This window comes from Archocentrus centrarchus, chromosome 8 (assembly GCF_007364275.1).
Source record: "Archocentrus centrarchus isolate MPI-CPG fArcCen1 chromosome 8, fArcCen1, whole genome shotgun sequence".
In the NCBI taxonomy this organism is placed as follows: Eukaryota; Metazoa; Chordata; class Actinopteri; order Cichliformes; family Cichlidae; genus Archocentrus; species Archocentrus centrarchus.
Window position 1 is genome coordinate 3710964 of NC_044353.1, and position 27897 is coordinate 3738860.

The 27897-nt window shown below is 43.4% G+C and overlaps 1 protein-coding gene across 2 annotated transcripts in view; it reads left to right on the plus strand.

Moving 5' to 3' along the window:
• Positions 1-27897, plus strand: part of gsg1l (gsg1-like) — a 36682-nt gene that overhangs the window by 5020 nt on the left and 3765 nt on the right. The window contains exons 2-4 of one of the 2 annotated variants that reach the window (XM_030734910.1): positions 12506-12553; positions 20684-20836; positions 24895-25006. In XM_030734910.1, coding sequence (XP_030590770.1) covers positions 12506-12553; positions 20684-20836; positions 24895-25006 — 313 coding nt within the window. The remainder of the gene's footprint in view (positions 1-12505; positions 12554-20683; positions 20837-24894; positions 25007-27897) is intronic. The other variant, XM_030734911.1, reaches the window with a different exon arrangement.

The window sequence follows — 27897 nt, forward strand, 5'->3', positions numbered from 1 at the left end:
TGTTTACATTATGATGTGGAGTAAATAGTACCAAAGAAGAGAAAAGGAGTGAAAATCTGTTTGTAACTAGCTGTATAGTTTCAGTATGTACACTGAAGAGTAGTAGAAGAGTTCAAGAATAGTTCCCAGATAGCAGACACATTTGGACCCACTCAGGGCTCATTTTGGCACGTATGGCTCAGTTAACCCAGGTTACACCAAGTAGTGTGGGCCAAATGTAGCCTTAATGTCCCAACACACCAGACTTCTAGCTATATCACCTCCAAAACTCGATGTCTGGGGCCAGCACTACAAATTTCAACACACCCAGGATAGTTTTTCCTCATCGGGCTTCACCTGTTAACCTCCTCTGAGTTTTCTCTCACAGGAGACAGGTACATCGACTTAAACTGAGCTCTGGCAGTTTAGATCGGAGCAAGTATGAAACTGAGAAATTCTCCAGACCAGAGCATCAAGTAGATCAAGTATTAAACAGTTTGAGACAAACACACATCCTGTTACGCCCCAAAGCTTTAGGCTTGTTAAAATCCTCCCTCACGGTCTGAAAGGATCAGTTTGTTCCAGCTCTTCAGTAAATCTACAGGATGTTTACACTGAGAGAAGTACTCAAACACAAGCTGCTGATGGAGCAACACCTTTTTCTTTTAATAGGGTATTTACATTTTTGCCCTTGGCCCTACTCTCTCCGACAGAAATGCACATTTTATTGGATCCAAACACAGAGCTGTGTTTTCATTAAATTGCCATCCAATGGAGAGATTTTATATATTTGTCTTTATATATATATATATATATATATATATATATATATTCCAGTAAATCCCAGCCAACATTAGGCATACATTATTTGTTGTCTTTGAAAACTTTGGGATTTGCACTGAAATTTAAAGCAACGTTTAACTTCTGGTTTTTCGAGGTTTCTGAGGTGTCGCATAATGTTCTCCATACATGATGCCGACACGCATCAGCCAGCTGCTGAGAGATAACTGTTCGGCCCCGTGATGTCTGCATTATGAGGTTCACTGGTTAAGCTGAGCCAATGAAAATGTCTTGGTTTGGTTTGGGCCCAGAGATCAGTCAGCAACCTCCTGGCAACCACATGTTGCTAGGTAACAATGTGTGTTTGCCAACTGGTTGGAGAGTTGTTGCTGGAGGTTGCTGAGTGAAATTGGTTGTAAAGCGGGCTGCACTGAAAAACTCCTTATGATCGCACTGATTGCTAGCAGGTTGCTAGCAGGTTGTCATGGTCGCCAGTGCTTTGCATGGAAGATGCCAACTTGCCTGCAAACGCTCACCAACAAATTTGAGAAAACGACACAAATCATAAACGGAGACTGTTACCCTTCAAAGTAAAAGCAATGAACACATTTCAAAAGATGCTTCAGTTTTTACTTTGAAGGTGAACAGTTTCCATTTCCAGCATCAAATAGAAACTTGCATATTTAAAAATTTTTTAAATGGTTACAGTGTCTGTCATTCTCTTACAAGTGAGCTGAGCATGTGCCAACTCTAATCAAACCATGTAAACAACCCGCATTAATAAACAGATATTATACATGCGCTGCAGACGCTGAATAATGATGAAAGCATCTCCAAACACCAGCTGTTTAATTATCAATTGATAAAGATTCAACATCACACCGCCTCCTCATTTAACCTCCCGCACTGATGCGTAACAGACCAAAGAGAGTGCTACCTGAGATCGGGTCCGCAAACACCTGTGACACAGCGCAGGGCTTATGGGAGAGTGTGTGTGTGTGTGTGTGTGTTTCTGTCTCACTGATGATGAACTCTACAGAAAAGCCCAGCAGCTGAAAATATGGTGGATTTCCTGCCAAACCCGATGTTTTATTCAGCTGTCCCCCCCAGTTCTGGAACAAATTCAAAATACTCGATGCTGGCTGTCTCAACTGCGATAAAACAAGTGTACATAGTTTATTTGTCTGGACGAAGTCTTTGGCATGACGCAGCACCAACAGATCATGTGGTGATTTGCATCTTGGCCTGGACGATAAAGTTGAATGTTTGGACCAAAGGGTTGTGGATTTCTGTCCTCACAGAGTTGAAGTGAGCCAGCTGATTGATGCTGATTGGTGATGCATATCAAATCAAACTTGGTTCCTTTTTTTTTTTATTAGTTTCTCTCACAGTATTGTTAATAATGAAGAGGACTTAAACCTGTTAATGTGTGGTAGTATGGTGAGGGTGGGGAGCTTTTCTATATATAATATTAATAATTCTTAAAAGTAACATGTTTTTTCCAACCCTGAAGGCTGCTGTAGCGGTTTCAGACTGCACAGTTAAAGTGCAGTTTAATGACGAGGCTGCCTGGGATGAAGCTTTGCTGTGCTTCATTTGTGGTGCATCAGATTTAGCAGAGATATGGTTGAAAAGCTTTAGAATAAGTCCAATAACATCAGTGTTAGTCAGTCATTGTAATAAGCCTGTTATTTTCTCATTAATATGCAGATTTGATTACAGTTTTTCAAATCTTGCTCTGGCCTCTCAGAGGAAAAAGACCGTCTTACTCTTAATGTTTCTTATTCATGCTCTACTCAGCCCATTATCTCTGTTCAACATTAGGTTAAAGCTAACCAAAGAAGGATTCAACTGGGGTCAAAGGTCAGTAATGACTTATTGTTTTTAGACCAAGCAGCAACCTCTAGAGATGAAGCTCGAAGCCAAAAGCTGCAGTTCCTCTGCAGTCCACCAGAGGCGCCAGCAGTGAGTCAGTCCTCATAGACTCCCATGTTAAAACTTTCCAGCAGAAATAAACATGTTTACAGCCAGATACAGAAACTGGTTTGGTCTCTGTAGCTAATTTCCCCCTTTATAACAACTGTACGGGGTTATTTTGTTTTTTAATATTTGCATTTTTAGGGGCGTGGCCTAAAAATGCCGACAGGTGGTTGGCGACACAGGCGGCTGCAGCTGCTGGCTGTCTGCTAGGCTTCACCTGTTTGTGCTGTTGGAGCCTTTTGGAGCATTTTTAATGCAATTGTGTGACCAATAATATGGCTGCTGTGGCTTCATTGGACTAACAAAGAAGTCTGAGCTCCAGTTTATGTGAGTGAAATTGTAGGATTTTATTTGGATGTTATACAGACTGTGTTCAGTGTGTTGTTGCGTTTGGCCTTACTGCTGTGGAGCTGCTATTGACTGTATTTCTTCTTTGTGCTAAAGAACCAAAAACACTGTTTCTGTTTTGAAAAAATAAGACATCTGTTTGAGTATAACGCACTACAAATTGCCTGTCAGTAATTGGTCATTTTTCCTTTCACTGTGCTTTGAGCTAAGGCCCTGTGTCTTTATTACAGTTTGGTTCTCTCCGCAGTGCTGGATAAAAAGGCATTTTGGCATCACAGAGCGGAGAGTTATGATAATTAAATTTTACAGTGCGACTCCCTCGCTCAGTCATCTGTTCATTTTTCTTCCCTGACTTCACTCTGCCGCTCACTGTTTGTTTTTACAGAAATAAGAACATTATTAGCATCACCTTTGAGGATGAGTATGAATGAGCTCATCCTGAGGAGATGATGGAGACACCGTGGGCCATCACTAATTAACATTAATTAATCTCCAAAGGTGTTAGAAATTCATTAAAACTACCTGTACTTATGATTATACAATATCACTGTGTGGATGTGTCACTGTCGCAGTGACAGATGGTTTGCAGAATAATCAAAGACGTGATATCTATGCTGACCTTTGGTCACCTTTTCTTACAGAAATATTGTGTACAACACATTTACTGATCATGTTGTTCACTTTCAGTCCTGAACGTACTCATGAGGCATCTGCTTTGTATGTGTTGTGATCCAAATTATTTACTAATTATTTTATGCACTCACCTCTGGGGATGGAAATTCTTCTAAGACTTGAGGTAGAATTGCATTGTTTGAATTAGTGCCCAGCAAACAGCGATTTTATCTCCCACGTCGATAAGCTGCATGCTGTATGATGCCAATAAAAGCCCTGTAGATGAATCAATGTTGACACTGTTTAGCTATACAAGAGAGGAAATGAAGACATTAGAGGCATGTTCATCCATCCATTTTCTGACATTTATCTGGCAGCAGTCTAAGCAAAGCCCAGACCTCCTTCTCCTCAGCCACCTACTCCATCTCATCTGGTGGGACACTGAGGTGTTCCCAAGCCAGCTGAGATATAATCTCAACAGCATGTCCTTGGTCTGCCGCTGGCTCTCCTCCTGGATGGACATGGCTGATGCACCTCATCCAGGAAGCATCCTAATCAGATGAACACATTGGTTGGCTCCTTTAGATGTGGAGGAGTAGCAGCTCGACACTGAGCCCTCCCGAATGACCGAACTCCTCACCCCATCTTAAAGGTCCTCCATGAATTGGCACCTTATTGTGGTGGAGGTGTTTTCATGCCCTTGTGATCCCAGCAGCTATGAACTTAGAGGCTTTTGCTGCTGGTAAGGTCTCCCAAGGCAAACTGTTCCTGGTTGAGGGGCCAGGAGATCAGAAACCTTGCCAGGATACCAGGGCCCCCAGAAGTCAAGCACAGGGCAGGTGCCTGTGACCCATGGGTCCAAACGAATGAGCCACAGGGGTCCATCTTCCTGTGGCCCACCTGTGAGAGGGGCTGTAACAGTCTGGTTTCTTTCTCAGGTGGCGGTCAAAGGCCTTGGGGGTCCCATCTCCTGCTGCTTAAACTGGTGCTAAAGGCATGTCTCTCTGTTCTTGAATCCAAAGACATTTGGACTTATTTAATAACTACATGGTTGTGAACAGACAGCCACACAACATCAGCTCCACATACACAATCGAGTGTTACCGAATCCTTTTTATACATTTATCTATGTGTAAATTATTTATTTTTTTGCAGTCAGTTGGCTCAGTTGAATGAAAAATTGGTCCCCAGATGTCTGGAGTTGCCGACACGCTGTCTCACAGTTTCACTCGTCTCTCAGTCCATTTTGTTGAATTTCATTCTAATTGAAAAGTTCTTGAACACAAACTTTCTCTTGTTAGAATAAATGGTCAAAGTTCAACAAAATATGCAGAGGTGACAGGAAACTCATGTTTGCTGTCACTGCGTGTTTCGAACAGTCTGCAGCTGTGAGCCTTTGGCTTACAGGGACTGCTGTTCATACACTGAGCTCATTATTCCAGCAGTGGATGAGCACTAGATCTGATCATCCACCAAAAGTGTTTGTTTGTCTGCCTTCACCCACCTATGAACCTGAGTAACATCCCATCTTTAATCCATAGGGTCTAATATGTTGTGGGCCCACCCTCTGCAGCTATAACAGCTTCAACTCTTCTAGGAAGTCTTTCCACAGGTTTAGGAGTGTTTATGGGAATTTTTGACCATTCTTCCAGAAGCACATTTGTGAGGTCAGACACTGATGTTGGAGAGAAGGTCTGGCTCACAGTCTCCGCTCTAATTCATCCTAAAGGTGTTCTATCAGGCTGAGGTCAGGACTCTGTGCAGGCCAGTCAAGTTCTTCCACACCAAACTGGCTCATCCACATCTTTATGGAGCTGCTTTGTGCACTGGTGTGCAGTCATGTTGGAACAGGAAGGGGCCATCCCCAAACTGTTCCCACAGAGTTGGGAGCATCAAATTGTCCCAAATGTCTTGGTACGCTGAAGCATGAAGAGTTCCTTTGACTGGAACTACAATAAGGGGCCAAGCCCAACTCCTGAAAAACACCCCCACACCCCCCCCCCCCCCCCCCCCCACCTCCACCAAACTTTACACTTGGTGATGTACGGCTTGGATGCAGCTGCCACGGAAACCCATTCCATAAAGCTCTCTGTTCTTGAGCTGATCTGAAGGCCACATGAAGTTTGGAGGTCTGTAGCAATTGACTCTGCAGAAGTTGGTGACCTCTGTGCACTGTGACCCTCAGCATCCTCTGACCCCACTCTGTGATTTTAAGTGGCCTACCACTTCATGGCTGAGGTGCTGTCGCTCACAATTGCTTCCACTTTGTTATAATCCCACTAACAGCTGACTGTGGAATATTTAGTAGTGACTGGACTTGTTGCACAGGTATCATCCTATCACGGTACCACGCTGGAGTTCACTGAGCTCCTGAGAGCGACCCATTCTTTCACTGATGTTGGTAGAAGCAGTCTGCATGCCTGGGTGCTTGGTTTATACACCTGTGGACATAGAAGTGACTGGAACACCTGAATCCAATGATCTGGACGGGTGAGTGAACACTGATATAGTGTAACATAGTGTATGAAGGGAAATAAGGAAAATGTTACAGAATGTTACCTGTTACAGAATGAACAGCAGAGCTGCTCCAGATATTTCAGCTGCTTAATATTAAACATATATTAATAATTCCTGCTGCTGCACGACAAAAGGAAGCGTTTCTAATTGTGGGGAAAAATATGCAAACATTAGACAGCAATTATTTATTAGTCTGCTTTCCTATGAAAGGTCCATATTTGGGGGATCCTATGAAGAATGACACATCAGCAGGTCTTTGCTTAGACAGCTACAGATTAAGGTGGGAAACGAGTGGTTCAGTGTGATTTTTCTTTAAAAATAGTCATTGTTTTGGAGCTTCAGAAAGAGCAGATCCAGTGTTATTGAAGCCTGCTCAGGCTGATCGATGCGGTACAGCGTTACTGCTTCTATTCATCCGTCTCAGTATGCTGCTCCTCACTGTCCCCGGTCTCCTGCTCCACGAGCACCCTGCTGTGAAAATGATTTCTTATTTAAAACTCGTGTTGAAGTCTCTCTGTCAATCCAGACATTGCTGAACTTTGCAGCCCTCCTTACGGGTTTTGATTATGATTTGATATCACATCTGAATCCAGACAGGCTCGATTCTGCCCGGGCAGTAAAAGGTTAAATCAAAGCACACAACCATGCCGTCATGAAAGCTTCAGTGAGGCTTATTCACTTCATTACATCACTTCAATCTGGCACGGCTAGCAAAGAGACTCGTAAGGAGCTCATCCTGTAGTGACAGCAGTAATGAGAACAGAGTCAGCTGCTCCAAAAAGAGGCTTTAATTTGCAAAAAACTTTTACATTGACGTGACCTTTCTGTGACGTCCTCACAGTCACTGTTTGAGTCTTTTAGCGGCCTGTTTCATGTCTTTTATCGCTTTATTATGTTGAGTTAGAAGAACCTGTTTCTGCTGCGCCTGCACAGCTCTGTGAATGCAGACACCTACAGCTTGTTTACATGCAAAACAAGCTGCTCATTATGGAGAGCTAAGCTCTGGATCATATAAATGCAGCTGCCAGAATTATCAACTTATTAGAACGCATGCAAATTTTGTTTGTGATGTTTTATGCTCAGTGTCCAGCCATGTGAAAAACTAAGTACACCCCGACTGCTTCCACAGGGATTAGGAGGGTAAGCAGCAGCCAGGTGCTGCTAATCAAATGCACTTCATTAACTGATCATGAGCAAGTGTGAGCGCCTCTACGAAGGCATTGGTTTTAGCAGTTTGCTGCTCTGGAGCATTCAGGTGTGTGTTAACACAATGACACAGGAGTGGACGTCACCTCATGCACAGACTCAGCAATGCTCGGAGAAACTGTGGAAAACTGAAGGAGCTCCATCTCAGACTCTACAGGCCTCAGTTAGCATGTTAGAGGTTAAAGTTCATGACAGTATAATTAGAAAAAGACTGAACAAGTATGGCTTGTTTGGAAGAGTTGCTAGCAGAAACATGACAGCACAGTTTAGGTTTGCAAAGCTGCATCTGAACAAACCACAAGACTCCTGGAACAATGTCCTTTGGACTGACAAGACCAGTGTGCAGATGTTTGTCCAGAATGCACAGAAGCACATTTGGAGGAAACCAAACAGCACATCAGCAGAAACGCCTCAGAGCAGCTGTCAGCACGGTGGAGGAGGGCTGAGGATCTGGGCTCCTTGCAGTCACTGAGTGGACCATGAACTCCTCTGTATACCAAAGTATTCTACAGTCACATGTGAGGCCGTCTGTCCCACAGCTGAAGCTTGGACCAAAGTGGGTCATCAACCAGCAGTGATCCCAGACACAGCAGTAAATCTCCAACAGAACGGCTGAGAAAGAAAAGAATGAAGCTGCTGCAACGCCTCAGCCTTCAGAGAGCTGTGCATGGATGAACATCTGCAAACCAAAATGAACTGAAGCACCAACATGAGAGACTGATAAAGTTACAGAGAAAACATCACTGCAGTTACTGCTGCTAAAGGAGGTTCTACAAGCTGCTGGGTGGACTTAGGTTTTCACAGCACTGCACAGTCCTCTGAAATCCTCTGAAGTTTCACATGATGGTAAGTTTCTCATAAAGATAATAGTTTACTATCATAATAAAAAGTATTTTAGTTGAAATAAAGGCAGGTATTTAAAGCTGTCAGTAGTGACATCATCAAAGACCGTCGTGTTTCTTTGCTGACGCACAGCAGACACACACACACAGCAGAGGGTCATGATGATTCTGCTGTGGGGCGGCAGACATATCCACTCGTTCTTATGGTGAAGATGGAGGTGAGAGTACCTGTTCTTTCCTTCCTGTATCCATAACGTGAATCAGCATGCTGTTTATTCAGTGCGCTGGTGGGCGGAGCTACAGACATTGATTGTGTTGTTGCCATGGACAGAGCCTTTAATGAAGCTGTGTTGTGATGAAGTATAACCTGTGGAGAAAAAAAAAAAAGTTTAAAACTTTGGGGCAAATCCACCAAACATTTGGGGCTGGTTTTATTAGATTTGACTGATGATTCCATACATGACATTTTTATGCATAGAAATTCATTAAGATAGGAGCCCAGAGGCGCTGTGATGGCTGCTGAGTCACAAGACATGTTTTAATTCTGGCATGGAGAAATGTGCTCTCATACTGTTAGATGCATGTCTCCTCAGCCTTAGGCTCATTTGTTTGCTTTTCCCTTTTGATTGTAGATTTAGACCCTAAAAATGATGTCGGTAGGTTTAAGAAGAAGTTGTGGTTTGGGTTCAAGGACTCCCCTTCACAGCATTAACTCTGTACATGGTAAAAATGATGAGTTGGATGCATTCTTTATAAGAGCCAGCAGGGGGCGACTCCTCTGTCTGCAAAAAGACTTCCACTTCTGCAGAAGTCTGTGGAAAACAATCCTCGTTTGCCTCGCTCTGATTTCCTGGTGACTTTATGGTCTCAGTCGTTGGTTTTGAGTCTTACTGAGTAGAACACGGTGTTTATTCTGTGATCCCATTAGAGTCAAAAAAGGACATCACAGCGGGGGGTGCCGCACCATGTGATTGGCAAGTCATGATCCTGTGACTGTGCGGAGGTCCTCGATTTCTCCGTCACATCCGCCCAGCACTCGTCACGTCCAGCTTCCAAAACAGCCAGTTGGCAACAACGATGGAAGATGAAATAGTGGCTACGCCCATCTTTACTTACAGTCTATGAACCTACCCCAGTTTTGAACTGCAGTATTGAGGATGTAATACTGCAGTACTGTAGTATTTCATCCCCAAATAAAAGCGACCTTTATATTCTTATTTAAGTTCATTCTCAGTCTGTTTTACTTGTTCGCTGAATAATTTAGACTGAGACACAACTGTAGAAGTAATGGCACATTAGCTGTTGTTTCGCACAAGCATTCATACTCATTACAGCCGCAATTAACCCCCAAATGACATCGGATCATTGATTAAACAGACGGGGGAGCTGCTGGCTGCAGGGAGGGAGAAGAATGAAAGAGTGGTGTGAAAGTGAGAGCTGGGACTGTGAACTAAAATTACAAGAAAAGACACCTGAAGCCTCTTTAAAATGGATCCGTTTCATTACAGCCTGATAGACTGGGAGCGTGATTTTCTTTTTTTTTTCTTTTTTTTTGGGGGATAATTGACATTTTAAAGCAGCATGGTCGTCTGTGTGCGGCGGGAAGGCGTAGGAATACTGATTGTGCTGTTAGTCCTGTCATCAGGTCACAGACAAGCCCGCTCACTCTTTAATTACATTTTAGATTCATGTCCTAATCAGACGCTGCGCCGCTCACCTCTCGACTGCGTCACATCTTCACTGCAGCTCACCGAGGTGCGAGCAAAATCACATTTAACCTTGGAAAAGATGAAATGTAACCATCCTCTTCGGGTTCTGTGAAACAGGAATCCTGCGCTTCTAAAATGAAATTATCAAAGACCTGCAGCCACATTTTTAATCTCATTTCAGTTTAGTTCTCAGCAGGAAGCCAGAAAGGAGAAAGGAAGGAGACAAGCAGCAGGTGGAGAACAGGTAACAGGCAGGAGAACCATTCAGCAGGTTAAGGGTCATTATTCAGCTCATTTCCAGCTCCACATTTTTACTCTATTACAGTAGAAGCAGAAATGGCCCATAAGTCATGAGATGGGCTTGACAGGTTAAGTGTTTTGCGGGAAAGACTTGGCCCAAATGCCGCAGCACATGGCCCATATGAGGTGGAACTATGTCTAAATTTAGTCAGGCAGACTGACCCTGAATCACAGCTGTCAGCCAAGTCCAAATGTGACCCATAAAAAAGCACACATTTGGGCCAAACACCGATCGCTCTCTGGGTTAGCTCGAATAAGTGCCCACAGGTGTTGCCGCAATGGCTGCCGAGTGGCAGCAGATCAGCAGATCTCGTTTAAGCAATGCCAGTGCAAATTAAACATGAAAACTATTTTTCTGCATGTACTATTGTGCTAATGGGACTTGCAGAGTCTCTGGCTGCTCGTGCTTTTAATACATGCAAATTATTTAGTGCAAATTTAGAAATAGAGTGCGGTCAGGTAGGAAAAAAATGCATTTCTGTGGAGTTTGATCAAAGTTTCTGTTCTTTTTCTTTCACCACAGGAAATTTGAAGTGTATGAGTGTGACAGAGTGTGTCTTCATCTGTTGTTCAGTGAGTATGGCGGTGTGTGTGGGCGTTGGTGTTCGGGCTGGTTATAGATGGGCCTGCCTGCTGCCTGTGACACTGCACAGGCTGAATTATAGCTCGTGTTGTGGCTGCTGATCTGTGACCTGCGGGGTCCCACCGAGCTCTGATGAACTCACTGCAGCCCGAGTGTGCCAGAAAGAAATGTATTGAAGCCAAGAGGACACTACAGCAGCAAAAAAGCAGTTACACTTTTTCTCCTTTACACATTCAGCATCACTCCACATTACACAGTTATAAAGAAGAAGAAGCAAACATTAGCCAGGAGACAGCCAGTTTTATCACGTGATAAAATTGTAATTGACACATCGTTAGCCAATGAGCATAATCTCCTATTTTCTGTCTCTAATAATGACCATAATTTACAAAATAAACCCAGTGTTTTATTCACTGTGACCAAAACTGGTGACTGAACCCAAACAGGTCATCGAGAAAACAAAGGCTGCTTCCTCTAACTTCAATACAGCCAGACTTCTTTTTGCAACCAGAGGAGTCGCCCTCTGCTGGTCAATTAGTATGACTGCAGGTTTAAAGCACTTCATCACTGTACTGCACTCTGAACAGAATCGGTCATAAACAGATTTGCTCTTTGCAGATGATGCGGTTCGGTTCATTGACCAACAACCTCCAGCTCTCACTGGGGGGGGGGGGGGGGGGGGGGGCAGCTAGCATGAGAATTAGCACCTTTAAATCTGAGGCCATCTATCGACTGGGAAAGGGTGGAGTGTCCACTCTGGGTTTACACCCCAAGTGGAGACGTTAAAGTATCTCAGGGGTCTTGGGGTGTCTGAAGTGAAGCGGATGCTCTACTGGTCTGTTGTGGTGAAGAGAGGACGTGTGGGAGAGATTGGGTCTCCAGGATAAGCGGGGGGAAAAATGGATGGATGGATGGATGGATGGATAGATGGATGGATGGATGGATGGATGGATAGATGGATGGATGGATGGATGGATGGATAGATGGATGGATGGATGGATAGATGGATGGATGGATGGATGGATAGATGGATAGATGGATGGATGGATAGATGGATGGATGGATGGATAGATGGATGGATAGATGGATGGATGGATGGATGGATAGATGGATGGATGGATGGATGGATGGATGGATAGATGGATGGATGGATGGATGGATAGATGGATGGATGGATGGATAGATGGATGGATAGATGGATGGATGGACTTTAAGCAAGTTCCCTGGTTTTGGTTTTCACATCCTGACTGCAGGTCTGTGTTAAGACAAACTTTTAATGTATCTGATGGAACAAAATGAATATATGTTACTGATACAGCTGAGAGTGCTAGCTTTAAAAAATCTTACTAACCCCCCCCTCAGTGACGTCAGAAGATGCTCAGTCTTCAGGACTCTTTATTTGTGAGCCTGACGCAGTAGCTCATATCAGTTGGCTGCACTAACATTCATTTTTATCTTTTTCTCTCCTCCCTGTGCTTACATTTCCATCCTTGTCTCCTTCCCACTAATCGCCTCATCCTCTGCACCTGTTTTTCACCATCTCACCCCCCCCTGCGTTATTCCCAACTCGTTTCACCTTGTTTTCTCCACCTCTCTTTACCTCTTAACATCTACATCTCTCCTTCATCTCCCTCTCTCTCTCCTCTCAGGTGAGAAGTGTCGGAGCTTCATTGATTTGGCCCCGGCGTCGGAGAGAGGTGAGTGATGATGGTCATTAGGCAGCTTCGCCACTCCCTGCCGCTCCCCACCTGTTCATCGGGCTAAGGGAGAAACACACACACACACACACTCTCTCTCTCTCTCTCTCTCTCTCTCTCCTCTCTCTCTCTCTCCTCTCTCTCTCTCTCTCTCTCTCTCTTCTGGGCTCTTTCAGTGTTTGAGGTTGCTGTTTTTACCTGCAGTGAAGAAAAAATGTGATTAATGTGGATTCTGGTTCTGAAGAGTTCACATAAAGCAGAGACTTTTTATTACATCTCACCTCCTGGATCACTGTATGGTGTCCTTGTGTATTAGGAACATGTAAAATTATAAAAAATGCTTTCCAGCATCTTTTCTTGTGACACAGCTCTGTAATGTCTCACTGTAAGAAGCACTAAGTAAATGATGTAAAGCCTCCTTAATGTAAATGAAAGGCAGGTGAGGTGTGACCAGATCCTCAAAGCTGAATGTGAGTGTTTGTGTGGGACAGTGTGGAACACATTACCGAGGTCATTTTGATATATCTGTCTTTAAAAAACACAATAAACAGTGAAGGTGACCCTCTCCCTGCACATAAGTGAGGTTTGTGGTGTCATGCACACTATAAAATTCCTGATGCAGGCTTCCAAAAGGAACATGGTGTTCCCCTGTTGAACTTTCTGGGGTCACTACTCCTCTCAGAGATCAGTCATTTAAAAAAAAAAATGTGATTCAGACTTGAATTATACTTTCAGGTGAAATACATTAATTTTAAGGTCTCCTTTAATTGGTCTTTCACAGATGGCCATAAGATCAGTATGACAGGCAGTCTGTACTGTTAATGTCACTGAAAGATTTGGCTTGTAGTCACACGGTGCACTTTTGGCGCGCTCCTCCCGACAACCGTGTGTTGCCGGGCTGGAGGAACGAGTTTGTGAGCGGATGTCTGTCCCGGCATTTCTGTGATGCATCAACACGGGAGCAGAGAGATTCCCAGATTGCTCAGAGGGAGACGGTGCAACTGCTGCAAAGATGAGATGTTCTGCAGGAAACTGAAAGAAAACCTTCTGTGAAAGATTTGTTTCCTGTTTCATATTAAAGTGTTTAACATTTCAATCTGTCTGTGGGAGCTGACTCACTGTTGGAGTTTATTTGTCAGTCCTGGAGGTTGATACCTTGTTACTTTGTTACTCTCTCCCCTCAGCCCAGCCTGTCACAGCAGATGACCCCCCCCTCCCTGAGCCTGGTTCTGCTGGAGGTTTCTTCCTGTTAAAAGGGAGTTTTTCCTTCCCACTGTCACCAAGTGCTGCTCATAGGGGGTCGTTTTGACTGTTGGGTTTTCTCTGTGTTATTGTAGGGTCTTTACCCACAGTATAAATCAGAATCAGAATCAGAATCAGAAGGTTTTTATTGCCATATGGGTGAACAGGTTCACAGCATTAGGAAATTGCTGCGGTACTTCGTGCTTACAGAAAAAATACAAATAAGTATAAAAACTATAAGACAATATACAAGTATACAAATTGCAAATATACAGAGATATTAGAGCTATAACTATAGCACAATATTACAAAATTACAAAATATACAGTGCAGAGACTAATTAAAAGATAAAAGAATGTAGACTATATTCCACTAATATGTACATCAGTGCAATCAGACAGGTGCATAGACATAGGGTCATCAGCGTTTGTGGAGGGTGGTGGTAACAGTCTTAGGGTAATTGTTCATGAGTCCAACAGCAGAGGGGAAGAAACTGTTCTTATGGCGGGAGGTTCTGGTCCGTATGGACCGTAGCCTCCTGCCTGAGGGGAGAGGGTCAAAAAGTCTGTGCCCAGGGTGAGAGTGGTCGCCTTGAGGTGACTGTTTGTTGTGATTTGGTGCTATATGAATAAAGTTGAATTGAATTGAATTGAAATGAATTAAACCAGCATTAGCCCATTAGTGCTGTTGCAGGGACACATGCCAACAATACCAGATCACAACAGTTTCAGCTTCTTTGTTATTCTTTGTATAGATACTATAAAAATTAAGATTTCCAATGTATTTAGATAGGGGCCTTTAAATAACTGCCCAAACAGCTAACCAGATGCATTACTAAGAGGCCTTCTGAGCCCTTTTAGAGGCACTTGGGTTAAACCAGCACTGTTACAGCACTGATTAGTCAGAAACTGGGACCAGTGTAAGACCCGTACCTGGTACTGAAGAGTGCAGTGAACAGCGTGCTGTCACAGATGTATTTAGAGCACATTTGTGGACAGTCTTGCTCTAATGATGTAAGAAAAGAAATAAAAAATAAAGAAATGGGAAATGAGGGAATTGCTTGAAGACATCTCCAAACTGGAAAGTGATTTTAAGATTCCCCGAGGTTCATTCGGAGCATCCCGAGGCCGTCATCGTTATTATATTGACAAAGGAGGGAGAAGAGGCAAAGTGACATGTATTAATTGATCTGAAACAAGCTGAGTCTTTTCCTGTGCAGTGTCACTTGTGATTTATGGAAGTTATTGGAGCCTGTCGCGAGGATGCGGCCATACGTTCACATCAAAATTTTAAACAGATTTTAAGCTACTTTTTCAAAGTTTGCTTTTGTCAACTATAACCTGACCAGAACATGAAAGACTTAGCTCATGAGTAGGTCCTCTTGTATAATATTAAACTCCTTTTAAACCCAAATGCAGTGCAGAATATATTAAGACAAGGATGCTGAATAATGAGGGAATATTCCAGCTCATCAAGATTCCTCCTAACTGCAGATAAGACCAGATTATTTCATGGTGTTTATATCCTGCAGCGTATGAAAGGAATATTTGAGCATCCAGAAGAAAGGGAATATTTTGGCGCATGTGGGGCGTTGCCTCTAATTCGCCGCTTCATGCAGAGCAGGTAGTTAATAATGAAAGTTCTCTGATGGTTTCATCTGTTAATGCCATCTGGAAGAAGAGCAGGAGTGTTGCATGGAGCAGAGGTGGATGATATGATGCACTGAATGGGGCGACCTTGCTTCTCACACAAGGATGTGATATGTTAATCTGCCTTCCTTTGGGCCCAACACGCCTGCTGCTGGGTTTTATAACACACAGCTGCTCCTCAGTCAGATCCAAGTCTGCTCTTAATGAAAAGTGAAACAAAAAAACTCTTAATTTGATTAGACGGAAACAGTCAGCGAGCGTGGATCGGAGCCAGGATTCGAGTCCTGCCCACTCCAGCAGAACCAGACCCACCTGAGGAATAACATGACAAACCACCAACCAGCATGTCTTAGCATCATTAAGCTCAAACGTATGACTAGAGTCCTTTTTTTGACTGATACACAGCAAAAAGAGCGTCAGGAAGACACACCAACATGTAGCTTACTATCAATGGTGATTTTAGAACAGGGAATGATGAAAAACTATCATGAGATTCAGACATAAATAACACAGAAAATGATTACAGAGATTTTTCTTCATGCAGAAGCTGCAGCAGTTTAAAGAGTGTACCCCAGGGTTGAGCTCTAGGGCCACTTCTGTTTATTTCCATATGAAAATAATAATAATTACAAGTGCAAACTTTTCCTACGTGCATCCTTGATCTGCTCACATCATATTTGTTAAGTTACATTTGTCAGAAAAGTGCAGGAAATTATTGTCTTTGGCTCCAAAGACTGAAAGTTTGCATTGAATTTGGAAAAAAATGGTGTTCAAATTTGCAGCTTCAGCTGCTGCTTGTTTGTGGGTCTCACTGCATTAAATAACTGAAAATCTGCTCTGCTGGACTGAGTCAGGTGACTGACCTGGCCATTGAAGGTTGGTTTTTCAGTTTGCTTTGGGTCTATCCATCTGCACTGTGTCTGATTAGTTTGACTGAATCTGAGCAGAGAGTACAGCCGTCACATCATCAGTAAACCGTAGTGACTCAGTCCCAGTGGCTCTCATACATACCCATGCCATCACGCTGCCGCCACCATTCTTGACAGAGGATGTGGTACGCCTCAGATCATGAGCTTTTTCTCTCCTTCTCCATACTTTTCTCATCCCATCATCCCTCTACAACTTCATCTTGGTTTCATCTGTCCAAAATCTTTTTCCAGAACTGTGCAGGTTCTTTTAGATGTTTTCTGGCAAAGTCTACTCTGTCCTTCCTCATAAGCTCTTCCCCTCAGGTAATTGGAGTCCCTGAACTGGACCTCTGGATCGTGTTTGTGCTGTTGGAGTCTTTTGGAGCTTTTTAAATGCAATTATCTGACCAATAATATGGCTGCTGTGTGGTTAATTGTTCCAGCAGACCATCCAAGAAGTGAACTTCTAGGATTTTATTTGCTGAGCATTAACTAGCAGGTATCTGTGTCTGGGTGATGCTCCCATACAGTCTGTGGATGCAGAATGATAACCAGCACTCGACCCTCTCATCCAAATATGGTCACTTCTGGTTCCAAAAACACTTCACAGTCTAGTGGGTGACATCACAGTGGTTACATCCATCTTTTGTACTGCACACATTAATTTAAATTAATTGAAATAGCAGGTATTGAATTACTTTGATCCCAGGAGGAGACGCAGATCCATTTGGGGGTATGTGTCAGGAAGGGTGACCAGCACGAGTCAAACGTGTGGCGCTGCCTGCTGTGGCGACCCCTCGCTGAAGAATAATGGAGTGGCTGAAAGTAGCTCATCAGGTGTTTAGTTAAACTGTTAAACTGAAACCATCGACTTCACACACCACTGACAAATTCAGGAAAACACACACACATACACACACAGTAATTAAAGGTGTAATTATATCTATTACATGAGACTTGGTCCGATGAGCTGCTTCCTTCCTGTTAGCAGAAGTGTTGCTTTGTCCCTTACAGCACATTTTATTTACTGCCTTCAGTCTAATGAAGTCTGCTCAGTCTACTGGTGCATATTCAATAAGACAGAAACTGTGGAGAAAATTGTTTTTGGTCAATATTGTTGCACTGAGGATTTCCCCTACAGGCGGCTGATAACCCTGGAATTTGTTTGTATCGACTGGGTGGAAATTACAGCAGCGGCTAATAAGAAATCAGAGAGTGGAGTCTACAGACGCGACCTGCGGGGTCGCATCTGTTACAGGGTTTCGAGTTGGGAAGAGTGTCTTTTTTCATCGCTCGTCTCTCATTGGGAATTTGATGTGATTAAATAAACTGCGTGATTGAGGATGAGCTCAGATGTGACACTGACACATTTGAATAGAAACCGTTCGTGTGGTTGATGAGAAAAAAGTTTTCTAGTTTGTGTAACCGTTGTGCTGCTTCTGCACATGTGCAGTTTTTTTCCCCTCTCGTAGCATTTACACCTCACGTTAGGAGAACCTCACAGGAGCAGGAGACACTTTCTGAAACCTGTCTGCACTGAACTGATAACTGAAACGGGGCACGCTGGCACTGCTTGTAGTGGGAGATATTCGGCCTGTTCTCATTTCCAGGGTGTCAAATTCTGCTGTTTCATCAAAGCCACTCGTATCTCCACAAGCACAAGGTGTCCTCCGGCATTTGTGCCTGACATACCAGGTCTGCACCACAGTGACACGAGTCTCTCACAACAAACCTTCACAGATGCATTCTTATAAAGCATCAGTGCCTAAGTTGTTTTTATTGATAATTAATAATATATTTTTGAGTAATAACATCCATCCATTCATCTATTTTCTTAACCACTGGAACCAATACCATGACATTAAAAATAATAAAAAAGATGTGCATGACCATGGGTCCGTCCATCCATCCATCCATCCTTGCATCCATCCATCCATCCATGCATCTGTCCATCCATCCATGCATCCATGCATATACTTGTATATTGTCTTATAGTTTTTATACTTATGTTTTTTTCTGTAAGCACGAAGTACCGCAGCAATTTCCTAATGCTGTGAACCTGTTCACCCATATGGCAATAAAAACCTTCTGATTCTGATTCTGATTCTGATTCTGATCCATCCGTCCGTCCAGCATCCATCCATCCCTGCGTCCATCAATCCATCCATGCATCCCTTCGTCCGTCCATCCATCCATCCGTCCATCAATCCATCCGTCCATCCATCCCTGCATCCGTCCATCCGTCCAGCATCCATCCATCCCTGCGTCCATCATCCATCCATGCATCCCTGCGTCCGTCCATCCATCCATCCATCCTTGCATCCATCCATCCATCCATGCATCTGTCCATCCATCCATGCATCTGTCCATCCATCCATCCATCCATCCATCCGTCCATCCATCCATCCGTCCATCAATGCATCCGTCCATCCATCCCTGCATCCGTCCATCCGTCCAGCATCCATCCATCCCTGCGTCCATCATCCATCCATGCATCCCTGCGTCCGTCCATCCATCCATCCATCCATCCATCCATCCATCTGTCCATCCCTGCATCTATCCGTCCATCCATGTATCCATCCATCCCTGCGTCCATCCATCATCCATGCATCTGTCCATCCATCCATCCATTCATGCATCTGTCCATCCATCCATCCATCCCTGCATCCATCCCTGCATCCATCCGTCCGTCCAGCATCCATCCATCCCTGCGTCCATCCATCCATCCATGCATCCCTTCGTCCATCCGTCCATCAATGCATCCGTCCATCCATCCCTGCATCCGTCCATCCATGCATCCATCCATCCATCCATCCATCCATGCATCTGTCCATCCATCCATCCATCCATCCATCCATCCATCCATCCATCCCTGCATCCATCCGTCCGTCCAGCATCCATCCATCCCTGCGTCCATCATTCATCCATGCATCCCTGCGTCCGTCCGTCCATCCATCCATCCATCCATCCATCCATCTATCCATCCATCTGTCCATCCCTGCATCCATCCGTCCATCCATGCATCCATCCATCCTGCTTCCATCCATCCCAGCATCCGTCCATCCGTCCAGCATCCTTCCATCCCTCTGTCCATCATCCATCCATGCATCCCTGCGTCCGTCCATCATCCATCCATCCATCCATCCATCCCTGCATCCATCCGTCCATCCAGCCATCCAGCCATCCATCTTGTGCCCCTTATCTTTCTTTATATCCATGGTTCCAATATTCAGATCATCTGTGGTGTTGGGTAGAAGTGTTACCACATGTTACCATGTGTGCTACCACATGAAGGACAATCTTTGAGTTTTCCTTTGCTGTTGTTTGATGAAGCCTCACAGAAGAGTGAAATTATTATTAGACTGGAGCTGGAAGGAGAAATATGTCCATTTGGAGACAATGATATGGATAAAGGGTTTACATCCTTATGCAGAGGCAACAGTAGTTGCTGAAGCTCTTCTTAGCTTAGCTTAAAAAGATCCTTTGCTACTTTTGATTAAATTAGAATTTTTTTTTTTTTTTGCCTTTTTTAATCTTGATGTTACCCTCCATGTCTTATGTAAAACACTGAATATAAGAAATAAGGTTGCCACCTTGCCTGGAGAAACGAGGAAAGACAAAATTAGTGATCAATATTGTCAGTTTGGGGCTTTTGAAGCTCCCCACCAAAACACACTGACAATCAAATTGAAAATTCAGCCTGGAGGTTGTAATTTTACCTCATCTTCATCCCCAGCAGAGCAGAGCGGAGAGGAACAGATAATCCTGTTTAATTCTGTGTCGTGAGGAGCTTGTGCCTTTTTAGAAATAATACATGTGAAGGAAAGAAGTGTGGTAGTGAGAGTGGACCCCAAGGGCAGCTTCTGCTACAGGATGACATCTCTTCTGTGCTTTAAATGTGTCGTAGAGTACGGCGGGGTTGTAACAGTTGTTCATCATCCTTTATAATGTCTCTCTGAGCTCTGCAGGATTTTTTTTGTCATGTCTGTGACCAGAGGGCTAAATCTCTCAGTCAGACACCCTCACCCACCTTCCTGTCCTCCTCTGGGATGATCAGAAACAAATAGCCTCACCTTGTTTTGAGCTCTAAGTGCTGTGTCCTCCCTGCAGAGGAGAGATGTGTCATCATCAGAGGATTCATCAAAGTTTCATCGCGAGTTTGTGGCTTATTGGACAGCAGATGAAAGGACAGAACAAATGAAAGGACACACAAACTCAAATGTTTCTCTCCAGTGTTTTGAGCCCTTGTAGCTTCATAAGAACAGGAGATCTCCACGTGGAATTTTCTGCTGTACGTCTGTGTCTGACTGAGCGTCTGTTGGTGTCTGTAGGCGTGCTGTGGTTGTCCGTGGTGTCCGAGGTACTCTACATCCTGCTGCTGGTGGTCGGCTTCAGCCTCATGTGTCTCGAGCTTTTCCACTCCAGCAACGTCATTGACGGACTCAAACTCAACGCCTTCGCTGCTGTCTTCACCGTGCTGTCCGGTAAGATTGATTGATTGATTGATTGATTGATTGATTGATTGATTGATTGATTTCTTTCTTTCTTTCTTTCTTTCTTTCTTTCTTTCTTTCTTTCTTTCTTTCTTTCTTTCTTTCTTCTTTTCTTTCTTTCTTTCTTTCTTTCCCACTTTTCTTCGTTCTTTCCCACTTTTCCTCTTCTCAGCAAGTTAAATAAACACAACTACACGTATAACTTTCTGGTTTGTGGTCACTTGTGTTCGGTGAAATCTGGCATCACGACACTTCTAAACACCGCCGGGCATCATTTACGTTTAAAACACACACATACATTCGGTGATGCAGTGAGAACCACCAGCAGAGTGGACAGAGCCTGATGCAGATTTGCGAGAGGTCGTTCGAGGTCAGAGGTTATCCCCTGGCATCCTCAGCTGCGGCAGTGCCAGGGATTTTTCTCCCAATTCATGCTAAACCTCTTACACAAGAAGCTGGCTAAGCATCCGTCACTCTGCACACTGCTCGTCTGCTCCTCGGGCCTCTCGGAGGACAGCAGCACATTTTACAGCATTTATGCAGCTAGCCTCTGAAGCACGGACCATAATTACTTCATAACACAAGTGACTCTTCTGGACTGAATTATATAAGAACCTCATGCTTATTCTCCACTAGGGAAAGGTAATTGACATTTTGAAAATTAATATGCAGCAGAGATGAAAATCCAGGCCTTCCTTCTCTTCAATACTCCATAAACCAGGCATTACCAGCCAGGGTTGAATCTGAGCGTGAAGCTGGGAGCATCTTCGGCTTACAATTTCCATAATTTACAAAATAGACTTAATGTTTTATTCAGTATGACCCAAAATGAGTGACAAGTGTTTATGGAGGTCACAGAGAAAGGTAGCCGGGGTACTCAGGGGTTATCCCCCTGGTGGTCACTAAAGAGAATGCAAGTTTTAGGCACACTTTTGCTTTGGCTTCACTTTTCAGACCTGGAAGCTAAAGACACCGACATATATCCTGTATACCTGAGTAACTGCCTCGGAGATGATTAAGCTATCAATGTTAATAAAGACCAGCTGGTTAAACCATCATCAGGAGACCAAAGCAGACTTCTGCTAAGGGCCCCTGCCTCCCTCACCTGTGAGCCATGTAAACCATTTATCACTGCCAGAAATTAAGTTTCCCCAGCCAAGATTTCCACTTCCTTCTCATTACTTCCAAGCTAAATGCAATACATAATCTCTCCGGCAAGTTGTGGGTTTATTCAGGGGTCTCCTCGCAGATGGAGAGCACCCAGGAGGCATCCTGATTAGATGCCACCTATCCTGGCTTCTCTGGAGATGAAGGAGCAGCGGTTATGCTCTGAGCTCCCTCTGAACGTCCTACCACCTACCTCTCATCAGCAGCAGGAGTCACAATCCCCCAGACTCAAATCTTTTTCTTCGAAGGGGCAGCCAATCAGAAGAAAGTTGAAGTTTTGAACAGTGAAGCTGCTCTAGCAGAGTTCAGGAATAAAATATTGAGCAGAATATATCCACAGTTAAAAGTGAAACATCAACAAACTGCTTTGATTTTCAAAAATTAATTATTACTGCAGAAATGTATGCAGCTGATAAAACTGTGGAGCGGATCAAAGGCCTGTTAACTTCCTGGTGTTTGGCCTGTACACACACACACACACACACAAACCCACACACACGCACACACTGATTGTGTGGTTGTGATGTATAACTCCTTCATTACTGTCACATCAACCCGTTTACGTTGCAGCTTTTTGACTTCGTGTAATTTTCCTGAGTGATTACACTGCTGTCTGTAATTGATTGGATGTTTCTGAGCGCGCTCATTGATTCAATTGATTCTGTATAATGACTAATTATGATAATTACATGTGTTCTGATTCATTACTGGGAATATGTTGGGCCGCAGTGATTTACTGTTGTTTTGCTTTGTGGTAATTATCGTGGCAGATTATCCTGTGCTGAGGGGTTACTGCTGTTATGTAAGAGAAAGAAAACACACTAATGTTTCTCTCTGAGCCGTTCTCAGAGGGCTCGATCTGACCTGGAGTCAGTAAAACACACATCTTTAATGTGCTGGAGAATTTTTTGCTAATGGTGGTGCTTAAGTGTATTTATATTTCTCGAAAAATCTCTGAAAATTTGAAGTTTTCCCCATCCCATCCCATGATGCACTGAGTATTTCTTCTTCACTCACTCTGTGTTTGTACCCCACTCTGCATTTAAATATCACTTATTATTAATCTCCGTCTCTCTTCCACAGCGTGTCTTTTGTCCTGTCTGTCCTTCCTGTTAAAGGGAGTTTTTCCTTCCCACTGTCACCAAGTGCTGCTCATAGGGGGTCGTTTTGACTGTTGGGCTTTCTCTGTATTATTTTATTTACCTTAAAGCACCTTGATGCAACTGTTTGTTGTGATTTGGTGCTCTATAAATAAAATTGAATCGAATATTTAAAGATGAAGGCAATAAATAAAATAAAATCCGTAGTCTCCATCTTTCTAAGTCAGTGACTCTGTGGACAGTAATGCAGCTGGCAGCCAGTTTCCCCACACTTGAAACATTTACTGTAGAAACACAGTTTAAATCAAACTCATCTGTATAAAGCTTTAGACTCAGAACACACTGATCAGTGATCAGTTATTTGTCGTGTTGTAATCAGTCACACGATGATGTGACTATCTGAGTGAAGATGAGTCTGAAATGACTTTAGGACCCTGAAACTGAACTAAATGTATTTTAAAGTGACTTTTTAGATGCAGCTGCAGACAGTCCGATTGTAATCAGATTACATTTCATGTTGAAACGTGTTCACAGACTGAGATTCAGTCATTAAATATTTTATACTGAAATTCAGTCTGAACCTCGACATATTTCCCACTGAGAATCACAGAATCAGTCTCAGTGGGTCCAGCAGTCTCAGAGGCTCAGCAAACCGAGTCCGGGTCAGATCCTTATCCTCCGGCTCAGGATAAGGATCCCGGATTCAGACCAGATCAGGCCCGGATCCAGTCATTTCCCAGCTCATCCCGTCCGGATCTGTTTTGGATCTGTTCATAGTGCTTCTTTTGTCCTGACATGGTCTGTTTTCCTTACTTTAAATGGCTCATCCTTCCAAAATCATCTCCTATAAAGTCTAAAATCTAGCTGACCAACATGCAGACAGCTCTGAGACATTTCTTCTAATACGTTTGCTTCACTGATTACATTCATTAGAGACTTGGAAAGCTGCCCTGCATTTCTTCACTTACATGTGAAACAGTCACTGTGGCTGAACTGTGAGGGAGCCATCATCTATCAGTGAAGGCTGAGATTAGATCAGATTATGGATGCTTACACTTTAAAGCAGAGTTTTTCTGTAAATCTCATTTTTATCCAGTAACGGCAGAAATAATGAAATTCTTGTTTCCCATCAGTACAAACTTACACTGAACAATTATAGAAACGAAGGAATGGCCTTAAGCTTTTGTTTTTTATTTAATTAAAAAACTGTTTTGAGGGGGGATCAGCCCCCCCCCCCCCCCCCCCCCCCCCCCCCCCCCATATGTAAACTGTCTGATCTGCTTCTCCAGATCTAAATGATGACCACAGACATTATACAAAATTATATATTTTATTGTGTCTGTGATGATGACAGAGTGGCTCAGCTGATTAAAATTAATATTTTCTTTCCTCACACATGGAAGCTGTTATTGGAGACTCTGAGTTGACTGAACAAACTCTGATCGGCCGTTTTGGAAACAAAAACTCTGAGCTGTCGAGTTAATCAGAGTGAATGAACTCGGAGTTTGTCGAACCTGCTTCCTGAAATAGCCCCGCGGCTCCAAAGAGACAAGACTGTGAAGGTTGAACTGCAGACACAATCCACAAACCAGTCGGTGACATCATGGAGGTTACGTCCAATCATTTTAGATTTTTATGGCGTGTTTTACAGCGTAAGGAAAAAAGGTTTGTTGGCCGGCGTCGGACAGCACATTCAGACCGCTGAGTCTGGATAAACACAGGACTTTGATGTTTATTTTTTTGACCCTAAGCTTATGCTGTGTGTATCTGTGTGTGCTGTAGGTCTTCTGGGTATGGTGGCCCACATGATGTACACCCAGGTGTTCCAGATCACAGTCAGTCTGGGTCCCGAAGACTGGAGGCCTCACAGCTGGGACTACGGATGGTCCTTCTGGTCAGTCCGCACCCACCCACGCATAAAGACCACCTTAACAAATAAACCTGCCTAACTTCACCCTAACATGACCTTTAATCACTAAAGGAAGTAAAGTCCTGAGACAAATCTGCATAAATGCTCCAAAAATGTTGAACTTCTCCACATCATTGCTGCAGGAGAAATGTTTGACACGAAGAATGTGATGCGTTTGACAGGTGACAGAGTGCATATTCATCTAAAATTTCAACAAAATGACACCTAAATGTTGACAGACAGAACCATCACATCTCCATTTACCCACTCACCAGGCCTCTCGTTCTAATGGCTGTGGCTGGAGGCGTGCAGCAGTCTGTCAGCGGGCGGTGTGCAGGTACACCGGGAGCGCCGGTGCTGTGATGATTGTCCTTGCTCTGCAAAGTTAAAGCTGAGCTGCAGCTGCTGACTTCAAAAAATCTTTTTTGGCCTAACAGAAAATCTCAGGGAAGAAGTGTCTTATGAATGTGACTTATAAAAAGCTGCACAGGTGATAAAAATGAGCAAAGCGTGACCACATAAAGAAACACGAACATGGATTTTAACAAAACAAGAGTAAAAAGGACAGAAGGAGGGAAACACCTGGAACGAGAACACCTGCTCCTGTTAATAGAGAGATTTTCCGTGTTAGTCGTTTAAGCGAAGGTCTCCCATTTACCACCACGAGGGAGCCATTCAGGATCGTTAAAGTGGAAAGAAGGATTAACCTCTGCTGGAACAGAAGGCCAAAGAGCTCCTTCAGGACGAATGAAATGATGGCGATGGACGCCTGACGTGCACTTGCGCTTCCTGTTTAAGGCTCCGCTGAAACTAATAACCTTAATTTCATTTTAGCCTGAGCAGGTGTTAGAAATCAGAGAAAAGGCTGCAGATAAAAACTGAAACAACACAAACGAAGCAGCTCTTCATCTGCTGCCGGGAGGTCAGCGTCAGAGCTTCTAGCTCTCAGCTTTTAGAACTCTGAGTCAAAATTTTAAGGGGAAACAGCTTCACACCAGCAGGTTCTCCTCTGTGCCGTCAGAGAAAGGCACTCTCCATTTGTTGCATCAGGACCGAGCGTGACAATCAGATAATCATAATCAGTTAAAAACAGCACTTAGTTTGAGCCTGACTTCCTGCAGCACGACCCGGTGACCCCACCTCTGTTTCTTTATGTTTTCATTTAAGGATGAAGGGAAATCCCCTGAGAAAAAGCAGGTTTTAAAGTTCCATAAGTGCATGATATTTAAGCTGATGAATAACTGCATTAAGTAATCAAGGTTACAGTATTACAGCAGCCCTGATCTCAGTTATTTAACACAGTTCAACTTAACAAACAAGCATATATTGAACTTTGTTTTTAAAGTGTATTTTTACAGGGATTTATTCTCTTTATCTTTGAATTTTGGATATAGAAATAGGTGCTGTGACTCAGAACCTATTTCTAAATCCAAAATTCAAAAATAGGTGCTGTGACTCAGAACTGGCTTCATTTCCAAACCATGTACTCTGTTCTAGAGATTCATAAATATAAGCAGTGCAAGCTCCCCAACACTTTAATGAAGTTGTAAAATGTTTTTTAGTCCAAACTGGCACTCAAAGCAGAACAGCAGAGTAGAGTTAAAGTTTATCCCGTGAGAGGTCGGCGCTGTTAGGTTGGTGTGACTCGTGGGGAGCTTGTGGATGAGCCGGTGCTGGCTGAGAGGAGTGGAGGTGTAGTGTGAGGCTGACAGAGCAGACCTGCTCAGGAGACACAAGTCAAACTAAATTAACACGAGAGATAAACTCAGAGAGTCAGCCTGAAACGGAGAATGAGCAGCAGAGCTGGGTGAAACTGAGCCAATGTGGGAGTCCAACACTTCACTGCCTCTAATTTCCACTCCTGACCTTTTTTAATATTCAGTGCTGTGAAATAGTACTTGACCGCTTCCTGATTTCTTAGTTTTTTTTTGCATGTTTGTCACACTTACATGTTTCAGATCATTAAACAGATTTTAATATTAGACAAAAACAAATGCAAAATTCACTTCTTAAATGACATTATAGTTTGCATCCAAATATCATGTCACATTTTACCTCTGACCTCACCTTTACATTTCATATCTGCCTTTCTTTTACGTTAACCCCAAAATGAGTTATATCTTTAAAGAAAGTGTTTCTAAAAGAAAGAGAATAAGCTGCCTGGTTATTCAGAAATGTGCTGTAGTATAATATAATATAATAAGCTCAAGTTATTTGCGTCCAGTCACTTACAAGAGTAGAGCCGCTGCTCCTCCACATCAAAATGAGCCAGTTGAGGTTGTTTGGGCATCTGATTAGGATGCCTCCTGGGTGCCTCTTAGGTGAGGTGTTCCGGGCATGTCCCACCAGGAGGAGGCCCCGGGGTAGATCCATTACATGCTGGAGAGATTATATCTCTCAGCTGGCCTGGGAATGTCTTGGTGCTCCCCTGCATGAGCTGGAGGAGGAGGCTGGGAAGAGGGAGATCTGGGTTTCTCTGCTTGGGCTGCTGCTCCTGTGACCTGGCCTGGATAAGTGGAAAAAGATGGATGGATGGATGGATGGATGGATTGATGGATGGATGGATGGATGGATGGATGGATGGATGGATGGATGGATGGATGGATCTAGTTTTAGTTTATACTTTAGTTTTAGTTAACTATAATAACCTTGTACCTCTAACAGTAATCAGGTCTAAAATTGATACATAATCAATAAACCTGTATCATATTCATCATATCAGAAAAGAAATAAAGAAACAGTGTCATTGACTGAGGGTAATTTGTGTATTTTACATTGTGGTGATTTGTTTTATGCTTCGCTGTGGTGCTACTTGATGATTTATTACAGTAATTTAATGTTGCATATTGGGTTGTCCCTTTAAACAGTCTCTCAGC